This window comes from Bufo gargarizans, chromosome 5 (assembly GCF_014858855.1).
Source record: "Bufo gargarizans isolate SCDJY-AF-19 chromosome 5, ASM1485885v1, whole genome shotgun sequence".
NCBI lineage: Eukaryota > Metazoa > Chordata > Amphibia > Anura > Bufonidae > Bufo > Bufo gargarizans.
This window is the reverse complement of record NC_058084.1, coordinates 328,552,178-328,576,607: the sequence shown is the minus strand read 5'-3', so window position 1 is coordinate 328,576,607 and position 24,430 is coordinate 328,552,178. Positions and strand designations below refer to the sequence as shown.

Below are 24,430 nucleotides of genomic sequence, written 5' to 3'. Positions count from 1 at the left end.
CTACAGCCCCTTGGACACATTCAACACTCATTTACATAGCTATAAAATCATTTTTTAAAGAAATTAAAGCCACACAGCCCTATAGGACACATATATTGCGGACATGCTAGCGGCGATCTAGCCGTGCATGTCCATATCTCTATAGCCCCAAACCTGGTGACCGAATCCCTTTAAGAGTAGACTTTAGGCCGTCATTGCCAGCAAAGGTTTTTCAACCAAGTATTAGAAATTAACATGTTATTTACAATTATTTATTTTGTCCAATTACTTTTAAGCCCCTGAAGTGAAGGGATTGAGTTTAGAAATGCTTTAATTCCTCATAGTTTATGCAATTATTTTGTTCAACCCACTGAATTAAAGCTGAAAGTCTGAACTTCAACGGCATCTGAATTGTTTCATTCAAAATCCATTGTGATAATGTACAGAACAAAAAAATTAAAAAAATTCTGTCTCTGTCCAAATATATATGGACCTAACTGTAGATGGGGAACTGTAATGACTAACAGAATTGGAGTTCTACTGTTCTCTTGTTCGGCCTAGAAAACATTCAGACAGAACAATAATGCATTAATTAGAATAATCTGAGAATACATAACCAGCCCCATTACTAGGAGAGCACAGGGGGAGGTGTGGAGCTGTAATTGAGTCACCACCCCTAACCTCACCATGGGCTGCAAAACAGTGTAAAAGAGGGCATCTGTCAGCAGATTTCTACCTATGAAACTTGCTGACCTGTTACATGTGCACTTGGCAGCTGAAGGACTCTGTGTTGGTCCCATGTTCATATGTGCCCACATTGCTGAGAAAAATAAAGTTTTAGTATATTATTTTATTATGTTCAAATGAGCCTCTAAGAGCAACAGGGGCGTTGTCCTTACACCTAGAGGCTGCATTTTGACAGGGCAGTTGCAGAGACCCGAAACGCTAGGTGTAACGGCAACGCCCCCATTGCCCCTAGAGGCTAATGTGCAAATAATAAAACTTCAGTTTTCTCAGTAATGGGGGCGCATATGAACATGGGACCAACACAGATGTCTTCAGCTACCAAGCGCACATGTAACAGGTCAGCCAGTGTCCTAGGTACAAATCTGCTGACAGATGCCCTTTCAGTAAGAGTCTCTGTTATGCTCAAAGTCTAGACGTACTGCCAGTTTTATGGGTTGTGCCACTAAAAACACTTATTCCCTATCCCTAGCATGGCGTGTATGGTGTCCGTGTTGTATCCGTGGTTTTTATAGATCTATAGACGTTAAAGTGTGTGAGGGATCCAAAATCATAGACAAAAATGGGGCACGCTTCCATAAAGTCACCACAGACCCAGAGTCAGTGCAAAGACAATGATGTGTGAATATACACATTAATGTCAAAGGGTTAATGTGTATATTTTTCATGTGCGCTGTCCATGGAGACCATGGATAGCGCACATCTGTGATCCACTGACCTGTCAAAGAGTCCTAAGAATGTTATGAAATGTCACTCAGATATACCATTCCTTTATGATCCGTGGTTGTCCGACTTCTGGGACTCCCACTAACTACCCCTTAAACAAAGAGACATAGGGCCAGATTTATCATTAGCTCAAGTCAAAATAATGGAGTGAAAAATTTACGACTTTTATTGGTTCTGCTCTATGCTCGCCAGTTTTCTGAAAGTGGGCGTGTTTTCTTATGTAAATGAATCTCTAGACAGATTTACTATTGCGACTTTTTAAAAAGTTGCAAAAAATTGCGCAAGTTCACTCTAGTGGGGACCATGCTTATCTTATGCGACTTTTTAATAGAACAAGCGACTTTTTCATAAAGACTTTGCAACTTTTGTAAAGCCGCTTACTGAAGGATAAACTGCTACCGTCAAACCCCATTTATCACAGTATTAAAGGACCATTAACAAATCTGACTTAGCCAAAAGTGACTTTGGACATATGTAAAAGTGGAGTAAGATGTCAGTGTAATGATAAATCTGGCCCATATTCTATATTTTTCAAGCCAGCACCTGGATCTGAATCCTTTTGTAATTGCCTGTGATTAGGAATTTAGTGTAGCCAGTGAGCTATCCAATAAAATGTATCTGTATAGCGCCACCTTCTGTTTGTTCTTTTCCTTATTTTTTATGTATCTGTATAGCGCCACCTTCTGTTTGTTCTTTTCCTTATTTTTTATGTATCTGTATAGCGCCACCTTCTGTTTGTTCTTTTCCTTATTTTTTGTCCATCTCACTGAGCTGGCGGATTTATCTCTTCAACCGCCACCAGCCATATGTTCTGTTAGAAGCTCTGGCTTGTCATGTACAACCCAGTTCCTTTCAAGTGAGTGGGACAGCGGTGTAGTTCCATGCACGGTGAATGGCTAGGAGCATTGTTGTGCCGTAAAATCCGTGAAATAGCAGCAACACTTTCTTTGTGATTTATTTCTATGTAATAAAAACATTTTTCTATCAAACTTTATGAAGACAACAATTCTCAAAGCTAAATGAACTACTGGGGGGGGGGGGGGAATATGTCAGTGGGTGTACACCTGTTTGCTGGCATTCAAAAGTTGTACATTTTTGCACAAAAGCAACATTTTCTGCAAATATACGTGACTTTGCTATTTTTCTGTTTTGTGCTGTATTTTTGACATTATCTAGTAAAATCTCTGCTTACAGGTGGCAAATCCACATGCACAAAAATAAAAGTTTTTTTCACTGTTTAAAACTCTGATAGTTGATATGTTTTCTAAATGGCAAAAAAGATATCTTACAATCTAAAGTGCAGCAGCTGCAATTTAGTGCTTACTCTGACCAATAAGAGAGTCATTATTTTGCTATCAGTTCTCTATGTGTCAGATCAATTTCCTAGTACACATGATAGCAATAATTTTGTGTTCTGAAGAGACTGAACTTTCCCATTTTGGTCATGGAATTGAAGCTGTTCTTCTGCTTTGTACACTGACCGAAATTCTCTAAATACTGAAAGATAGCATTGCACGTTCAAAACCCTTCACCATATAATTACCGTTTAATAAATATATACTGTGGCTTTATGTCACATCAGAATGCACAGTGACATTTCTTCTAATTCAGCTCACAGTAAGGCCCCCTTTCACACGACCGTATGTATTTAGCGGTCTGCAAAAAACGGATCCGCCAAAAAATACGGATGACGTCCGTGTGCATTCCGTATTTTGCGGAACGGAACAGCTGGCCCTGCATAGAACAGTATTATCCTTGTCCATAATGGGGACAATAATAGGACATCTTCTATTTTTTTGCGGAATGGAAATACGGAAATGGAATGAACACGGAGTACTAAAAAAAAAAGTTTGTGTGCAAGAGCCCTAATTTATAAAATCTAATAATTTGCTTTTACCAAAACTAACCAATTTCCAAAATCCTAATAAACAAAGTTAGGCCTCTTTCACACGGGCGTCATGTTTTTTGCCCAGATAAGAGGCGGGTGCGTTGCGGGAAAATGCACGATTTTTCCGCGCGAGTGCAAAACATTGTAATGCGTTTTGCACTCGCGTGAGAAAAATCGCGCATGTTTGGTACCCAAACCCGAACTTCTTCACAGAAGTTCGGGCTTGGGATTGATGTTCTGAAGATTGTATTATTTTCCCTTATAACATGGTTATAAGGGAAAATAATAGCATTCTGACTACAGAATGCATAGTATAATAGTGCTGGAAGGGTTAAAAAAATAAAAAGTTAACTCACCTTATCCTCTTGATCGCGTAGTTCCCGGTCGGTCTCTTCTTTAGCTGTGGGCTAAATGACCTGTGGTGACGTCAGATCACATGCTCCATCGTCCATCACCACAGGTCCTTTAGCCCAAGCCCACAGCTAGTAAAGAACAGACCGGGAACTACGCGATCAAGAGGATAAGGTGAGTTAACTTTTTTATTTTTTTAACCCTTCCAGCACTATTATACTAAGCATTCTGTATTCAGAATGCTATTATTTTCCCTTATAACCATGTTATAAGGGAAAATAATACAGTGAATAGACTGTCACCTAGAACCCATGCGTGAAAATCGCACCGCATCCGCACTTGCTTGCGGATGCTTGCGATTTTCACGCAACCCCGTTCACTTCTATGGGGCCTGCGTTGCGTGGATTATCGCACCGCAACGCACAAAGAGGAGCATGCTGCGATTTTCACGCAACGCATAAGTGATGCGTGAAAATCACCGCTCATGTGAACAGCCCCATATAAATGAATGGGTCAGGATTCAGTGCGGGTGCAATGCGTTCAACTCACGCATCGCACCCGCGCAGAATACTCGCTCGTGTGAAAGGGGCCTTAGGCTGGTTTCACACGGGCGTTGCGGATTGGGGCCGGATGCGTTCAGAGTGCGTTCAGTGAAACTCGCACTATTTTGCCAGCAAGTTCAGTCAGTTTTGTCTGCAATTGCGTTTAGTTGTTCAATTTTTTCCGCGCGGGTGCAATGCGTTTTGATGCGTTTTTCACGCGCGTGATAAAAAACTGAATGTTTACAAACAACATCTCTTAGCAACCATCAGTGAAAAACGCATCGCACCTGCACTTGCTTGCGGATGCAATGCGTTTTTCACGCAGCCCCATTCACTTTTAGGCTGGTTTCACACGGGCGTTGCGGATTGGGGACGGATGCGTTCAGGGTGCGTTCAGGGAAACTCGCACTATTTTGCAAGCAAGTTCAGTCAGTTTTGTCTGCGATTGCGTTTAGTTGTTCAGTTTTTTCCGCGCGGGTGCAATGCGTTTTGATGCGTTTTTCACGCGCGTGATAAAAAACTAAATGTTTACAAACAACATCTCTTAGCAACCATCAGTGAAAAACGCATCGCACCCACACTTGCTTGCGGATGCAATGCGTTTTTCACGCAGCCCCATTCACTTCTATGGGGCCAGGGCTGCGTGAAAAACGCAGAATATAGAACATGCTGCGATTTTCACGCAACGCAGAACTGATGCGTGAAAAACAGCGCTCAAGTGCACAGACCCATTGAAATGAATGGGTCAGGATTCAGTGCGGGTGCTATGCGTTCACGTCACGCACTGCACCCGCGCGGAAATCACGCTCGTGTGAAAGGGACCTTATGGGGCCAGGGCTGCGTGAAAAACGCAGAATATAGAACATGCTGCGATTTTCACGCAACGCAAAACTGATGCGTGAAAAACAACGCTCATGTGCACAGACCCATTGAAATGAATAGATCAGGATTCAGTGCGGGTGCTATGCGTTCACGTCACGCACTGCACCCGCGCGGAAATTACGCTCGTGTGAAAGGGACCTTAGGCTACATGCACACAAACGTATTCTATTTCCGTGTCCGTTCTGGTTTTTTTTGCGGATAGGATGCAGACCTATTCATTTCAATGGGTCCGTAAAAAATGCTGACAGCACACCGTGCACAATCCGCTACCGTATGTCAGTTCCATAGCCCCGCAAATAAATTGAGCATGTCCTTTTCTTGTCAGTTTTGCGGACAAGGATAGGCATTATTACAATGAATCCGCAAAAAAAATAAAAAATAAAGGCTGCCATACGGACGTCATCGTTTTTTTTTGGGGAGGATCCGCAATTTGCGGACTGCAAAACACATACGTTCGTGTGCATGTGCATATTTTCTTCTCACTGAATTTGGGCTGCAATACCAAGCACAGCTGCTATAAAATGTACGGCACTGTGCTTGGTATGCTGTGAGGAGGCCGCAGCGCTCACCAGGGCACTGTGGCCTCTACAAACAACTGATTGGTGAGTGTGCCAGGTGTTGGACCCTCACCGATTGGGTATTGATAACTTGTCCTCATAATAGGCCGTTAAACTTGAACTCCTGGAAAACCCTTTAAGATTAAATTTGGGCATCTGTTCTGTCGCATATATACATTGGTCATTACTTGCAAAATCACTGTGTGGGATATATCCGTTGCTGTGCAGAAATCAGAACCCATCTGTGATGGATATACCTGTAATAAGGTCTAGAGTATGTAAAAAAAAAAAAAAAAGTAGAATTGAGTTGTTTTTTCATTACCCCACAAAAAATAAAATAATTAAAAATAACTAAATTAAAAGCTTCCCAAAATTTGTCCTGCAAAAGAAAAGCCTTCACACAGCTTCATCCTGCCCTAAACACTAAAATAAGCTCTGGCCATGGGGTGCTTCCACAAATTTTGTGCGGTGTTTCTTTAGCTTGTAAAAACGCTATGAAACTTATGTATTTTCATAAGTATTTTTTTGTAGTGGCATTTTTTTAAATTACATGTATTACTAGCATTTTGTTTCCCAAACGTTTTTTTTCTATAGAGAAATCTATCATAAAATGCCTGAAAAAACACGACATCCAGACCATGCATCAATTTGCTAAAAAGACACTAAAACATGTAACATCTGGCTACAGCAGACAAAAAAATGCAGCATTTCTGGGATTTTAAGAAAATGGCCTAAGCGCAGGACATGATAGAAAATGGGAAACATTATTTATTTAAATAATTATTATTTAACCATTTTTCTGTACAACTTATTGAAAAAAAAAACATGGAAAGAGAACATTTTTTATGCACACACTGGCAAACCATGATGAGACATAAAGATTATAAGTAATGCATGTCTACAGCCTAGAATACTGATATGAACACATTAGTAGCATTTACTGTGAACTGTAATATGAAAGATACTTCCATAATAACCTAATAACCTGCTCCAGCATCATAAAAAAAATCTAAAAAAATCACAGAAACATTTTTTTCTTTTATTTTAAAGGGGTTTTACGAGGAAAGGGATAAGTAATCAGTATGTGATCAATAGACGATCAGCTGTTTGAGGAGGCCTTGCAGCTCACCAAGCACAGCACTGTACATTGTATAGCGGCTGGGTTTGGTATCGCAGTTTAGCCTTATTTACTTGAATGTGACTTGAGCTGTTCCTAGGCCATGTGACTGATGAACGTGACATCCCTGACCTAGGGTAAGCTGTGCAGACCCCCACTCATCAGATATTGATGATCAATCCTGAAAATAGGCCAAGAGTATAAAACACTCAATGGACTGTCCAGGAATGTATGGACATTTGGCAACCTTGGCTTTACAGCCATCACTCCAGTAGTTCCCGCCAGTCCAGCCATCATGTCTTTTTGACATGACTGCTATTGGTTATTTTTTATTTTTTTTATACCTTTTCCTGCATTTAGGCCATAAATCCCAAACAACCCATTCAAGGTGTAAAATGCCTACAATCCATGTTCAAGACTATAAGTTTAGTTTACATTTACACCATATATTGTTATACATTTGGTGTTTGCATATGCTGCTGGACACCTAAAAACCCAGCATATCAAAAGAATGTCCTTTTGGAGGTACACCTTTTTCAGCTTTATTGTAAAGTGCAATCAACTGCACATTTCAGTATAGAGAGATCCCATTAAGAAACATACATACATTTTTCTTAACATAGGAGCCTATGGGTGACTGCATATAATAAAGCTACATACGTTGGTTTATGATTGGGACATACTGTATGTTTAGAGATTTTCCTGGTGTACGTGTTGAACATGAACCAGAAACGGTATGTGAGCAACCCTAATGTCTCTGTCTGGTAACATGTGAAAGAGAGGAACTCCAGTTTAGGTTACTTTCACACTCGCATTTTGGGCCGATCCGTCATGGATCTGCAAAAACGGATCCGTTACAATAATACAATTACATGCATCCGTCATGAACGGATCCGTTTGTATTCATCTGTAACATAGCCACGATGGATTCGTCATGAACTCCATTGAAAGTCAATGGGAGACAGATCCGTTTTCTATTGTGACAGATTGTATCAGAGAAAACGGATCCGTCCCCATTGACTTACATTGTGTGCCAGGACGGATCCGTTTTGCTCAGTTTCGTCAAGCGGACAGCAAAAGGCTGCAGGCAGCGTTTTAGTGTCCGCCACCAGAGCGGAATGGTGACTGAACGGAGGCAAACTGATGCATTCTGAGCGGATCCTTTTCCATACAGAATGCATTAGGGCAAAACTAATCAGTTTTGGACGACTTGTGAGAGCCCTTAACGGATCTCACAGACGGAAAGCCAAAACGCGAGTGTGAAAGTAGCCTTACCTAAAATTGGGATAAATTTTGTCAAAGATGTAAAAACCAAATACAGAAGACAAGCAGCGTCAAGAGTTCCTTTCTTTCACATGTTACCATATGATCCAGGCAATTCCGTTCTTCCAGGTGCCCTCAGGTGAGCTGGACTGGTGCTGTTTATTAATGTGTCTGTCTGCACCCGTTCTCTCATGTTTACCATAGAGTCGGACCCACTTTGGTTGTGTTTGCGCTGTAATACTAAAATCTTAAAACTGGCCTAGTAGTGCATGCAGTTCTAGTTATTTAAAGTCATTGATTCTGTATTTTCCATTTTCTTCTACCTGTTGACATTTATTCCTAACAAGCAATAGGAGATAGTTCCCACATTGATAATATATTCCAGACTATCTGCAGGTTCCCATAAATAATGGATGAGAAGTTAAGACAAGCCAAGACATTGAAAACCTCAGTGCATCCACTTCTATTCCCTACGATCATTAAAGGGAACCTGTCCCCTCCAAAAACCACCCCAAGCCGCCAGCAGTACCTGAGAGTAGCCAGCAGCGTGTTTCCGATGATCGTTTTCTTCCTGAAGGCAGATGAAGCAAAAGCTCAGAAAACGTTCTTTTATCCACTGCCCATGTGATTTTCTGGTCATGCTTCAAGTCAAGGTAACCGCCCCCCTTCCCCACCCCTTCGCCTGTGACTGACAGCCGGCTGTCAGGCATGAGCGATGTCAGTCACAGCGAAGGGGCAGGGAAGGGGGCGCGGTTACCGTGACTTGGAGCAAGGAGGCCGCTGCCCCCTTGACTTCAAGCATGACTAGAAAATCACGCGGGGAGGGGATAAAAGAATGTTTTCTGAGCTTTTGCTGCATCTGCCTTCAGGAAGAAAACGATCATTGGAAACACGCTGCTGGCTACTCTCAGGTACTGCTAGCGGCTTGGGATGGTTTTTGGAGGGGACAGGCTCCATTTAGGGGTTAAATGAAATATAATGGGAAACAAACAGGATCTTTGTCAAAATCTGTCAAACTAGATATTATTAAATGTGAAATGATGAAGAAATGATAGCATATCCTGGTCCTCTATGTATCCACTATATATCATCTATCAGAATTAATTGTAAATATTTCATTGTAATCAGTACATGAATGAAAATGCTATTTACAAATTTAAAAAAGCTGTCTACTCTCTATCTCTACCATTGATTAAAAGCATGTGCATGCAGACTCTAAGGCCTCTTGCACATGAAAGTGTGCGCCCCGTGACCACGCCACGGGCCGCAATGCACGAACACCCACCGTGGGGCAGCCGCAGACGATCGCGGACCCATTCACTTTAATGGGTATGCGATCCGGCCGTTCCACAAAAAGATAGGACATGTTCCATCTTTTTGCGGAACTGAAGTACGGGACGAAATCCCACGGAAGCACTCCGTAGTGCTTTCGTAGGGTTCTGTTCCGTGCTTCCGTTCCGCACCATTCCGCATCTCCGGATTTGCAGACCCATTAAAGTCAATGGGTCCGTATCCGTGAGGTGGAATGCACACAGAATGGTGCCCGTGTATAGCGGATCCGCAAATGCGGTCTTCAATATGGCCACGGAGCGCACACGTTCGTGTGCAAAAGGCCTAACTCTGATCCCAAATATGATGGCTGTGATAGATTCTGTCTTGCGATCTCCTGATCTACATTTAGGCCTATCAATTAGACAGCATTAGTAAATGTGGGTCAGTTTATATACTGTTTATATACTGATGTGATGTCTTATTTTAGCGTCACGGTTGAAGAGCTTTTACACTCAAATGTCTTTATATAGTAACAGATATATTTATTTTATGTCTTTCAGGGTAATATGGATTTACTTTGCTGATGGGAACTGGGTTTATCCTTTTCTTGGAATACTTTCTCCTTTTGAATTTTTTATATTTTTATTGAGCAGTCATATATTGGCAGCCTCTGTCTATATTGTTGGAGAAACACTTAACTATGTAGTATGGGGTAAGTTTTTACAAAAGAATTAACATAATCAATATTGTTTCCGTTCCAATGAATTAATAGATCCAATGTCAAATTATTCACCATTATATTATAGAAAACATAAAGCTTAAGGGTAGGGCTACACAGCGACTCTCTATCAAAGTTGGATTTTTGCGTCGCAGTCGCAGCATGTGACATGTTGTAGTGCGACGCCATTGACTATCATTATAAAGAATGTCGTGAGTCGACTTTGGTGCAACACATGTCGCAATGTAGTTGTAGCCCTTTTGTTGCACCACTTATTGTCGTGTGACACATGTCGCAATATAAACCTACCCTAAGGCCTCTTTCAGACGGGCGTTGCGGAAAAATGTGCGGGGTGCGTTGCGGGAACACCCGCGATTTTTCTGCGCAAGTGCAAAACATTGAAATGCGTTTTACACTCGCGTGAGAAAAATTGCGCATGTTTGGTACCCAAACCCGAACTTCTTCACAGAAGTTCGGGTCTGGGATCGTTGTTCTGTAGATTGTATTATTTTCCCTTATAATATGGTTATAAGGGAAAATAATAGCATTCTGAATACAGAATGCATAGTAAAATAGCGCTAGAGGGGTTAAAAAAAATAAATAAATTATTTAACTCACCTTAGTCCACTTGATCGCGTAGCCCGGCATCTCTTCTGTCTCCTTTGCTGAACAGGACCTGTGGTGAGCATTCATTTCAGGCACAGGACCTGTGGTGACATCACTCCGGTCATCACATGATCCATCACATGATCCATCACCATGGTAAAAGATCATGTGATGGAACATGTGATGACCGGAGTGATGTCACCACAGGTCCTGTTCAGCAAAGGAGACAGACGAAATGCCGGGCAGCGCGATCAAGTGGATTAAGGTGAGTTAAATTATATATATTTTTTTTTTTTAACCCCTCCAGCACTATTTTACTATGCATTCTATATTCAGAATGCTATTATTTTCCCTTATAACCATGTTATAAGGGAAAATAATAATGATCGGGTCTCCATCCCGATCGTCTACTAGCAACCATGCGTGAAAATCGCACCGCATCCGCACTTGCTTGCAGATGTTTGCGATTTTCACGCAACCCCATGAACGGTGAAAATCACCGTTCATGTGAACAGCCCCTTAGAAATGAATGAGTCGGTATTCAGTGCAGGTGCAATGCGTTCAACTCACGCATCGCATCTGCGCGGAATACTCACCCGTGTGAAAGGGGCCTTAAGGGTTGACCATACATGACTTTTAATCACTGCAACTGTCTGCAATAGATTTTTGGGAACCTGCTTATTTCAGGTTTAAGATACACTATTCATTGACACTTCTTACAAACGTTTTTACTACAGAAAGATAAAATAACACTTGTGGTCCAGTTTGTAGTAGTCGGGGTGTCATTGCACCTACTAGTTAAAGATCTTAAGGCCCCATGCACATGTCCACATCCGTTTTGTGGATACAGTCCTTGTTGCATCTGCATTTTTTTTGCAGACCCATTGACTTCAATTAGTCAGCAGACAAGTTTGCAGAACAGATATATGGATGCGGATAGCACACTGTCTGCATCGGTCCACGACTAAAATGCGGCAGCACACAGACCACATCTATATTTTGCCGTTCCGTGATTTGAGGACTGCAAAGCGGATATGGTTTTCTGCATGGGGCCTAACTAGCATTTTTACAAAATTTTTGCGCGCAAGGATAGCCACAAAAATGAAATGCAAAAAACAATGGTGGAACTTGTCCCACAAAATACAGTGGGATGCGAATGTTTGGGCAACCTTGTTAATCGGCATGATTTTCCTGTATAAATCGTTGGTTGTTACGATAAAAAATGTAATTTAAATATATCATATAGGAGACACACACAGTGATATTTGAGAAGTGAAATGAAGTTTATTGGATTTACAGAAAGTGTGCTATAATTGTTTAAACACAATTAGGCAGGTGCATAAATTTGGGCACCACAAAAAGGAAATGAAATCAATATTTAGTAGATCCTCCTTTTGCAGAAATTACAGCCTCTAAACGCTTCCTGTAGGTTCCAATGAGAGTCTGGATTCTGGTTGAAGGTATTTTGGACCATTCCTCTTTACAAAACATCTTTAGTTCATTCAGGTTTGATGGCTTCCGAGCATGGACAGCTCTTTTTAAGTCACACCACAGATTTTCAATTATATTCAGGTCTGGGGACTGAGATGGCCATTCCAGAACGTTGTACTTGTTCCTCTGCATAAATGCCTTAGTGGATTTTGAGCAGTGTTTAGGGTCGTTGTCTTGTTGAAAGATCCACCCCCGACGCAGCTTCAGCTTTGTCACTGATTCCTGGACATTGGTCTCCAGAATCTGCGGATACTGAGTGGAATCCATGCGTCCCTCAACTTTGACAAGATTCCCAGTCCCTGCACTGGCCACACAGCCCCACAGCATGATGGAACCACCACCATATTTTACTGTAGGTAGCAGGTATTTTTCTTGGAATGCTGTGTTCTTTTTCCTCCATGTATAACGCCCCTTGTTATGGCCAAATAACTCAATTTTAGTTTCATCAGTCCACAGCACCTTATTCCAAAATGAAGCTGGCTTGTCCAAATGTGCTTTAGCCCACCTCAAGCGGCACTTTTTGTGCTGTAGGCGGAGAAAAGGCTTCCTCTGCATCATTCACACATACAGCATCTCCTTGTGTAAAGTGCGCCGAATGGTTGAACGATGCACAGTGACTCCATCTGCAGCAAGATGATGTTGTAGGTCTTTGGTGCTGGTCTGTGGGTTGACTCTGACTGTTCTCACCATTCGTCGCTTCTGTCTATCCGAGATCTTTCTTGGTCTGCCACTTCAAGCCTTAACTTGAACTGAGCCTGTGGTCTTCCATTTCCTCAATATGTTCCTAACTGTGGAAACAGACAGCTGAAATTTCTGAGACAGCTTTCTGAATCCTTCCCCTAAACCATGATGGTGAACAATCTTTGTCTTCAGGTCATTTAAGAGTTGTTTTGAGACCCCCATGTTCCTACTCTTCAGAGAAAATTAAAAGAGGAGGGAAACTTACAATTGACCCCCTTAAATACTCTTTCTCATAATTGGATTCACCTGTGTATGTAGGTCAGGGGTCACTGAGCTTACCAAGCCAATTTGAGTTCCAATAATTAGTTCTGCCTAATTCACCTGCCTAATTTTGCCTTAAACAATTATAGCACACTTTCTGTAAATCCAATAAACTTCATTTCACTTCTCAAATATCACTGTGTGTGTCTCCTATATGATATATTTAACTGACATTTTTCATCGTAACAACCAACGATTTATACAGGAAAATCATGACAATTAACAAGGTTGCCCAAACTTTTGCACCCCATTGTAACACGCTCTCATATACAGGTCCTTCTCCAAAAATTAGCATATTGTGATAAAGTTCATTATTTTCTGTAATGTACTGATAAACATTAGACTTTCATATATTTTAGATTCATTACACACCAACTGAAGTAGTTCAAGCCTTTTATTGTTTTAATATTGATGATTTTGGCATACAGCTCATGAAAACCCAAATTTCCTATCTAAAAAAATTAGCATATTTCATCCGACCAATAAAAGAAAAGTGTTTTTAATACAAAAAAAGTCAACCTTCAAATAATTATGTTCAGTTATGCACTCAGTACTTAGTCGGGAATCCTTTTGCAGAAATGACTGCTTCAATGCGGCGTGGCATGGAGGCAATCAGCTTGTGGCACTGCTGAGGTGTTATGGAGGCCCAGGATGCTTCGATAGCGGCCTTAAGCTCATCCAGAGTGTTGGGTCTTGCGTCTCTCAACTTTCTCTTCCCAATATCCCACAGATTCTCTATGGGGTTCAGGTCAGGAGAGTTGGCAGGCCAATTGAGCACAGTAATACCATGGTCAGTAAACCATTTACCAGTGGTTTTGGCACTGTGAGCAGGTGCCAGGTCATGCTGAAAAATGAAATCTTCATCTCCATAAAGCTTTTCAGCAGATGGAAGCATGAAGTGCTCCAAAATCTCCTGATAGCTAGCTGCATTGACCCTGCCCTTGATAAAACACAGTGGGACAACACCAGCAGCTGACATGGCACCCCAGACCATCACTGACTGTGGGTACTTGACACTAGACTTCAGGCATTTTGGCATTTCCCTCTCCCCAGTCTTCCTCCAGACTCTGGCACCTTGATTTCCGAATGACATGCAAAATTTGATTTCATCCGAAAAAAGTACTTTGGACCACTGAGCAACAGTCCAGTGCTGCTTCTCTGTAGCCCAGGTCAGGCGCTTCTGCCGCTGTTTCTGGTTCAAAAGTGGCTTGACCTGGGGAATGCGGCACCTGTAGCCCATATCCTGCACACGCCTGTACACGGTGGCTCTGGATGTTTGTACTCCAGACTCAGTCCACTGCTTCCGCAGGTCCCCCAAGGTCTGGAATCGGTCCTTCTCCACAATCTTCCTCAGGGTCCGGTCACCTCTTCTCGTTGTGCAGCGTTTTCTGCCACACTTTTTCCTTCCCACAGACTTCCCACTGAGGTGCCTTGATACAGCACTCTGGGAACAGCCTATTCGTTCAGAAATTTCTTTCTGTGTCTTACCCTCTTGCTTGAGGGTGTCAATGATGGCCTTCTGGACAGCAGTCAGGTCGGCAGTCTTACCCATGATTGCGGTTTTGAGTAATGAACCAGGCTGGGAGTTTTTAAAAGCCTCAGGAATCTTTTGCAGGTGTTTAGAGTTAATTAGTTGATTCAGATGATTAGGTTAATAGCTCGTTTAGAGAACCTTTTCATGATATGCTAATTTGAGATAGGAATTTTGGGTTTTCATGAGCTGTATGCCAAAATCATCAATATTAAAACAATAAAAGGCTTGAACTACTTCAGTTGGTGTGTAATGAATCTAAAATATATGAAAGTCTTATGTTTATCAGTACATATCAGAAAATAATGAACTTTATCACAATATGCTAATTTTTTTAGAAGGACCTGTAGATATGTGAACAGAAAAGTAAAAAATTAAAACTAAGAAGCAAAAATTGACCTGGTACCACATGAGTTAAAGCCTGATCTACATTTTACACGTGGTTAGTAAAAAATGATTGACAACAATAAGTAGTGGGACATGAGCTAAATCACAGGTAACATTAGGTTCTAGTAATGTCCACAAGATTGGCGGTGGTGTTTGTACAGCATTATAATCAACATATACTTAGTTAACTAGTTCACTATTGAAAATAAATGTTTTGAAATTTCCTACATTTTTGTGTTAACTTTTTTGCCCTAATTATAAGACACCTATCCATAAGACACACCTAGGGGCACATTTATTAAGACTGGCGTTAACGGTCTTAATAAGGGCCCTGTGCTGGTGGTGGATCCGCTGAAATTATGAGGAGGCGCAGGCCTCTCCAACTTCGTCGCATCGAGCGCCAGTTCTAAATGTAAGACAGCTCAGACCTCAGATCAGACCCTCAATATTAATCAGAGCCCCAAACAGATCTCAAATCAGAACTCCAATGTTAATAGACTGCAGCTAAGACCCCCAAAAAGACCTCAGATCAGACCCTCAATGTTAATCAGAGCCCCAAACAGATCTCAAATCAGAACGCCAATGTTAGACTGCAGCTCAGACCCCCAAAAAGACCTTCAGATCAGACCCCCAATGTTAAGTAAACCCCCAGTCAGACCTGAGACCAGACCCCAATGTTAATAAAAAAACCAATCAGACCTCAGATCAGACCCAAATGTAAATCTGAACTCAGACCAGACAAAAAAAAAAAAAAATCAACTCGTCTCTCCTGTTCCAGACTCTGCCACCGCTCCTCAGTTCCAGTGCACGCCTAAGTTTTCAGAGCACCAGCAGAAGAAGACCAGGGAGCAATGAGTACAGAGCCAGCACAAGGAGCAATGTATTCAAGGTTCCCCGGTCCTCCTGTACTAATGAGCACTACCATAATGAATGCGCTCATTAGTATTTGCCCTATGAGATGCACTGACATTTTCCCTCCACTTTTGGGGGGGAAAGTGCATCTTATAGGGTGAAAGATATGGTAAATAAATGTTAAAGAAGCACTTAAGGATTTTTTCTTTTCTTTGCCTATATAGTTTAAAATAGGCCATCATTAAAGAATAAGAAATTGGTTTTTGTGCATGCCTTGTATGTGATGGCCAACTTGCTTCCTTCTTCCCTCAGATATAGTTTTTCTAATGAATTCTACATTTCCCATCGTGTCTGGCTTTGCAGAGTCAGGGATGCTGGAGTCTCACCGCACTGCACTGCTCTGTGTATTGGCAGCCATGACAGATTAGTGACAGCTGCTGTCCTCTCACTGTTTTCCTATGTGATACAGCTTGAGCCTGTATCCCCTCTCTGCCCTGTCATATCTCTTCTCGGTCAGCTTTTACATACAGCAGACAGGGAGACCAGTGTGAGGCTGCATCTCATAGAACTACACTGGAGATTCAGCACACACAGATAGTACAGACAGTGTGAGTCAGGAAGATTATATAACCACAGTTACCTACTATATATTTGCACTTCAGGTCTTTTAGATAGGGGAGCCATTATATCTTCAATATAATTCTGATATATACAGAACATTGAGGGAGGGGAGGGGCCTGTGAGCTGTCAGGAGGGATTTGATTGGTGATGATGTCATCCTGTAGTTCACAGGAAGTCAACCATGGGGACCAAGTTCCTGTTTGCACTAGAGCAAGGTGTCAGACTAGAGCAAGCAGTGAGGTCACATGACCAGGTTCCGATAATGAAAAAGTTCAAAATGTATGATATGTATGGATGCAACTGATTTAGGCACCTGGCTTCCCATTACCGAGCCCAGTGGGAGCAACACCATCGGAACCCACAAAGCCACACTCCCGTTGCGCCACATCCTGCCTCTTCTCCTTGTCCTCTTTCCTCCTATTTGTCCTCCACTCCACCTTCCAACTGTTCGAACGTAAAAAGTTGATGCCGGATAATCCTCTTGCCCAACGGCTGACACCAATTGCCCGTCAAAAGTCTGATTTGTGACTGCCCGACGCGCTGAAACTCCACCTTGTATATGCTTTATAGGCTGCTCCAGCAGAAACGTGCCGTTAACGACTACCTGTACGAACTCTGCGGCAGGACAGGTTCTGGGGAGCTTCTTAAGGCGGTCGTCCCTAGGTGAGTGTTGGGCTTACCGCGACTTATGCGTTGACAGCACAGGATTAAGATACACTCCCCCCCCCCTCCAAAAGTGGAGTAAAAATGTCAGTACATCTCATAGGGCAAATACTAATGAGCGCATTCATTATGGTAGTGCTTATTAGTACAGGAGGACCAGGGAAGCTTGAATACATTGCTCCTTGTGCTGGCTCTGTACTCATTGCTCCCTGGTCTTCTTCTGCTGGTGCTGTGAAAACTTAGGCACGCACTGGAACTGAGGAGCGGTGGCAGAGTCTGGAACAGGAGAGATGAGTTGATTTTTTTTTATATCAAACCAGTTGCAATTAGCCGTTGCAATAGCATTTGTTCCTCTGTATAGCTTCGGTATCTCAGCAGAACCGCACACGAATGCTGCACAATACAAATGCACTATATATAAATTATATTATAGTTATATCACACCCCTGCCTAAATCATTTTTTTGGGGGGGGGGGGGGGCAACTGGTATATCACACCAGTTGAATTTAATTGTCCCAGTAGCGTTTGTCCCTCTGTATAGCTGTGGTATCTCAGCAGAACCACACACAAATGCTGCACATGCACTATACATACATTATATTACAGGTATATCACACCCCTGCCTCAATCAGTTTTTTTTTTGGGGGGGGGGGGCAACTGGTATATCACACCAGTTGAAATTAGTTGTTCCAGTAGCGTTTGTCCCTCTGTATAGCCGCGGTATCTCAGCAGAACCGCATGCAAATGCTGCACAATACAAATGCGCTATATATAAATTATATTATAGGTATATCACACCCCTGCCTAAATTTGTTTTTTTGGGGGGTAACTGGTATATCACACTAGTTGAAATTAGTTGTTCCAATAGTGTTTGTCCCTCTGTGTAGCTGCGGTATCCCAGCAGAACTGCACACAAATGCTGCACATGCACTATATATAAATTATATTATAAGTATATCACACCCCTCAGTATGTCACACCTATAGATAGCACACCTAACCCAGTCCTTAAAAGGACTTTTGTGGCCCTATTAGCTAGCGATTGGTGTCTCTAACAGTCTGTCCCTGCTCCACACAGCAACCTCTCTCTACACTGGCAAAATACTGAATGTAAAATGGCGGCCATATGGGGTTTATTTATTGGGTAGGGAGTGTGTTTATGTGCTGAAAGGTCTCATTTGGCTGTCCTGTCCTATCTGATGGATATTTCATGGGTCAAAGTTTGGCACCATGCAAAAGAATATGGCACCGGCGGACATAGCTATATGTTCGCCTGTTCGGCGAACCGCGAACGAGCAAAGTTTGTCGCGAAACGACCGCAGGGCAAACCGCAAGGCCATCTCTAGTGCAGACGACTAGAGTGTGCAAGTGATTGAATACGGGGAAAAAAGGTAAGGTCTTAGTCAAACATGACCCCAAGACAGCTTGGTGCAAACCCTTTAAGCTACAGTTGAGTCAGATCAAACAAAGACAACAGGCAAGGAAAGAACACGTGAGCACCTCAAATTGTTGTGTAGCATTTTATGTAGTACAGAGTTCGCTCTAAGATCCCAAAATTTAATGATATGAGTCACAATGTTCCTCTCCTGCACCAACAGTAAAGCACCTGTGGCCCCTTTCTTACAAATGATGGCGGTAATGGGTTATGCAGTTCACAGCTTTGACACTCTGTCCTTTAAGAAGGATGGAGTATGATCGTTACTAAAGTAATACTACATTGTAATAGTAGTTTTTTCTTCTCTCTAAGCAGGTGAAGTACAGAATGTGAAAATGAAAATGTAAAACCCTCCACAAGTCAAACCCTCCAGGGAGAGAAGAGAATGGACGTGTTAACATATCCCTTTTTTGTAATGTATAGTTTAGTAGCAATCAGTCATAACTGACAGCATGTGAAATTGGTCTATTAAAGAACAAAGAAACAGTCAAAGCATAAGCCCAGTCCATCAATTCCATTGAAAACTACTATATTCTGTGCTTTGTGAATTCATTATTCTCATTTACAAATGTATTTAACTAAATAGACTTTCCTATGTGGCTCCAGCCATCTGCCCCAGAAAATATAAACTAGAGTCAAGTACTTATATAGATCACTTTTCAAACATGTATAGACTTTTGGAGTCATTTATCAAACTGGTGTAAATTAGAACTGGCTTAGTTGCCCATAGCAACTAATCAGCTTCCAACTTTCATTTTCAAAAATAAAAGGTGGAATTTGATTGGTTGCTATGGGCAACTAAGACAGTTCCAATTTACACAAGTTTGACCCCATATATTCAAAACCCATAAGTTGCTATTTTCAATTGTGTAAGGAATTGATGAAATTTTGAATATATCCAACTAAGGTGTTTGAAGCAAGAACTAAAGGCTATGTACACCTTTAGTGGTAATTTTTATTATTGCAGTGTACTCATTTTGAGCTAAAATAATTTTTGTAATTGGTCTTTAGTAAAAATGATGAGCTGTTCACCCTGCACAGCTTTGAGTTTATCTACTAGCAGGATCTGTATTTTCTCTCTGCTCTGTCAGGCAGGGAGCTGACAGGCTTCTTATCTCTGCTCTCTGATCTTATAAACACTCTTTAAAGCTCAATACTTATCTTACTGATAAGAATGTGGCTTAAATAAGTAAGGCCTTGTTCACACGTCAGTTACTTGATCAGTTATTTCCATCATTTTGTGTGAGCCAAAAGAAGGAGTGGAGGCTACACAGAGATAAGATATAATGAAAAGATCTGCAACTGTACTGTGTTTTTGACCTGAATCTGGTTTTAGCTCACAATAACTGATGAAAATATCTGATCAAAAAACTGATGTGTGAACAAGACCTAATTATGACCTTTTAGTAATGGTTATAAGATGACCGGCACAAAGTGAAAGTACCATTCACACAGCTAGAAAAACTGAAAAACTGCAACCCTTTGTGACAGAACGGCTCAATATTTTAAATAAAAAACTAATGAAAAAAAAAAGATTTTTCGCCCTATAGTAGTAAAATGCTAAATTTGTCCCCGAAGGTGTGCATAGACTTTAAGTGGTGGAAATTACTGAATGAAACTAGAGAAGGGTTAACTCGTGTCCCATGACCCTTACCTAAGGTTATACACTGGATATAGAATTTTACAGAATTAAAGGGATTCTGTCACCAGTTTTATGGTGTCCTAACTAAGGGCAACATAAACTAGTGACAGATTTACTTAGTAAAAAGCTGGGTCATTTTCTTTAATTGATGAAGCCATTTTGCCAAAACAAGTGCAGGGAAAGATTATTCAAGGTGCAGGGAAAGGATAGGGAGGAATCATTCTACTGCATTTATGTAGAACAGGGTTCAGTAGGGGAGGTTACAGCCTGGGTAATAGGAACAATCCTATTACACCTTGCTGCACTGACTGGGGATCCAAATTATCATTATACAGCTCAGTAATTCCAGCAAACAATTATTGTTATTGGGGTGCAAGTGTTGTTTGATACAGGCATTTACAGGGTTTATTACAAGGAAATATTTCTATGTCTTATTTCGCCTTGTGCAGTGCAGTTATATGTTCTAATGCATTTTTTGGCTTGTATTAGTGGGGGGAAAAAAGGCTCATTAGCCGTTGTGTGGTGAAGTGCCAAAATTACAGCCCTTTTTGTTGGGTATTAGTGGCAAAGTAAAATATATTTGCCATTCAGCAGTGCAGTTATATTTTCTAAAGCCCTTTTTGTTGTGTATTAGTGGCAAAAGAAAAATATATTTTCCTTTCAGCGGTGCAGTTATATGTTCTAAAGCCCTTTTTGTTGTGCATTAGTGGCAAAAAAAAACACATTTTAAAATAGCAATCTGTAGTTGGGTTTGGTACCGGCTGGTACCTCGGTACCAAACACGACTTTGCATTGCTATTTTAAAATGTTTTTAAAGAAGCAGATGTGATTACCGAATTAATTCACCATCAGACATCTATACAGATATATTTTTTATTGAATTAGGCCTTTTTCACATGAACAATACAGATTGTGTCAAGATCTGTTCAGGAAAAGAAGTGATGGTTTTGCACGCAACATTTGCGCGATTGCGTTCAGTGTTTCAGTTTTTACCACGCAGGTGCAATCAGTTTTGGATGCATTTTTGAAGAATAACAATCACATCTAGCAACCATCAGTGATTGTTTCCGGATGCAATGCGCTTGTCACGCAAGCCCCATTCACTACTATGGAACCAGAGCTAGTTGCACAAAATAGAACATGCTGCGATTTTTTTCCTGAACGCAGAAATGATGCGTGAAAAACAACGCTCATGTGCACAGACTCATTGAAATGAATGGGTTAGATTTAGTGCGGGTGCTATCTGTTTGCTTCAAGCAACACACCTGGATGGAAAACTAACCCGTGTGAAAGAGGCCTAACTCAGTGGCTACACCAAATTTTTTATTACATACAATTACAAAAGTATTCAGTTCCAGGTGCTGATATGAAATCAGTAGAATATTTTTCATAGGACAACCCCTTTAATGATTTCCCTGCCCAGTAATGCTCCCATCTACCTGCTGAGCAGGGAATTGCTGCACTACACCATTCATTTAAGGCCTCATGCACACGGCCGTTGCCTGGCCGTGCCTGTATTGCGGCCTGCAAACAGTGGGTCTGCAATATGCGGACACCGACCTTGTGCACCCCACATCAAGGATAAAAACTCATTCACTTTAATGGGTCCACAATCCGGAAGATCCAGTGTGGAACAGAGGCTTGGAACCGTGCCTCCACACTGCAAAAAATGGACCACGGACCCATTCAAGTTAACCTCTTAAGGACACAGGATGTACAGGTACACCCGAATGTCCTGGTACTTAAGGACACTTAAGTTTTCCCCCCAAAAAATTTTAAGTTTAAAGTAAAAATAAACAAAACATTTTCCACAAATAAAGTAAAAACAAAATAGGGAAAAAATAGGGAAAAAAGAAAAAGTTGACATATTAGGTATCACCGCGTCCATATCAACCGGCTATATAAACATATCACATGACCTAACCCCTCAGATGAACACCGTAAAAAATAAAAAATAAAAACTGTGCTAAATAAACCATTTTTTTGTCACCTTACATGACAAAACTACAACAGCAAGTGATCAAAAAGGCGTATGCCTACCAAAATAGTACCAATCTAACCGTCACCTCATCCCGCAAAAAATGAGACCCTACCTAGGACAATTGCCTAAAAAATAAAAAGCTATGGCTCAGAATATGGAGACACTAAAACATCATTCTTTTTTGTTTTAAAAAAGCTGTTGTTGTGTAAAACTTAAGTACATTTTAAAAAGTATACATATTAGGTATCGCTGCATCCATATCAACCGGCTATATAAAAATATCACATGACCTAACCCCTCAGGTGAACACCGTAAAAAAAAGGTGTAAAAAAAGCAATTTTTTGTCATCTTACATCACAAAAAGTGTAATGGCAAGCGATCAAAAAGTCATATGCATCCCAAAATAGTGCCAATCAAACCATCATCTCATCCTGCAAAAAATGAGACCCTACCCAAGATAATCGCCCAAAAGTTGAAAAAACTATGGCTCTCAGACTATGGAGACACTAAAACATGATTTTTTTTGTTTCAAAAATGAAATCATTGTGTAAAACTTACATAAATTAAAAAAAAGTATACATATTAGGTATCGCCGCGTCCGTATCGACCGGCTCTATAAAAATATCACAAGACCTAACCCCTCAGGTGAACACCGTATAAAAAAAGAAAACTGTAAAAAAAGCTATTTTTTGTCATCTTACATCACAAAAAGTGTAATGACAAGCGATCAAAAAGTCATACGCACTCCAAAATAGTGCCAATGAAACCGTCATCTCATCCTGCAAAAATGAGACCCTACCTAAGATAATCGCCCAAAAACTGAAAAAACTATGGCTCTCAGACTATGGAGACACTAAAACATCATTTTTTTTTGTTTAAAAAATTTAATCATTGTGTAAAACTTACATAAATAAAAACATTGTATACATATTTGGTATAGCCGTGTCCGTGACAACCTGCTCTATAAAAATACCACATGATCTAACCTGTCAGATGAATGTTGTAAATAACAAAAAAATAACTGTGCCAAAACATCTATTTCTTGTTACCTTTCCTCACAAAAAGTGTAATATAGAGCAACCAAAAATCATATGTACCCTAAACTAGTACCAACAAAACTTCCACCCTATCCCGTAGTTTCTAAAATGGGTTCACTTTTTTGGAGTTTCTACTCTAGGGGTGCATCAGGGGAGCTTCAAATGGGACTTGGTGTCAAAAAAACAGTCCAGCAAAATCTGCCTTCCAAAAACCGTATGGCATTCCTTTCCTTCTGCGCCCTGCTGTGTGCCCGTACAGCAGTTTACGACCACATATGGGGTGTTTCTGTAAACTACAGAATCAGGGTCATAAATATTGAGTTTTGTTTGGCTATTAACCCTTGCTTTGTAACTGGAAAAAAATATATAAAAATGGAAAATATGCCAAAAAAATGACATTTTGAAATTGTATCTCTATTTTCTATTAATTCTTGTGGAACACCTAAAGGGTTAACGACGTTTGTAAAAATCAGTTTTGAATACCTTGAGGGGTGTCGTTTTTAGAATGGGGTCATTTTTGGGTAGTTTCTATTATGTAAGCCTCACAAAGTGACTTCAGACCTGAACTGGTCCTTAAAAAGTTGGTTTTTGAAAATTTCAGAGAAATTTCAAGATTTACTTCTAAACTTCTAAGCCTTCTAACGTCTCCCAAAAATAAAATGCAATTCCCAAAATGATCCAAACATAAAGTAGACATATGGGGAATGTAAAGTAATAACTATTTTTTTAGGTATTACTATGTATTATAGAAGTAGAGAAATTGAAACTTTTTTTGGCAAATTTGGTATTTTTTTATAAATAAAAAAGATTTTTTTTTTACTTCATTTTACCAGTGTCATGAAGTACAATATGTGCCGAAAAAAACAATCTCAGAATGGCCTGGATAAAGAGTTTTAAAGTTATCACCACTTAAAGTGACACTGGTCAGATTTGCAAAAAATGGCCTGGTCCCTTAAGGTGAAAATGAGCCCGGTCCCTAAGGGGTTAAGTGGGTCTGAATCCGTCTGCGGAAACCGCACGGATGTTGCCAGTGCATGGGGGACCCCAAATTTCGGCCGATCAACAGCTGTGTCTATGAGGCCTAAATGTGTCGCAATTTCTTGCTCAGCCGGTGTCCCAGAGGTTGGACCCCCACCAATAAAAA

General features: G+C 40.9%; 1 protein-coding gene across 1 annotated transcript in view; it reads left to right on the top strand.

Annotated features, from left to right (window-relative positions):
• The window catches only part of LOC122939442 (androgen-dependent TFPI-regulating protein-like), a 112,602-nt gene that overhangs the window by 49,284 nt on the left and 38,888 nt on the right, over nt 1-24,430 (top strand). Inside the window, exon 5 of the mRNA XM_044295511.1 lies at nt 9,882-10,033. Coding sequence (XP_044151446.1) covers nt 9,882-10,033 — 152 coding nt within the window. The remainder of the gene's footprint in view (nt 1-9,881; nt 10,034-24,430) is intronic.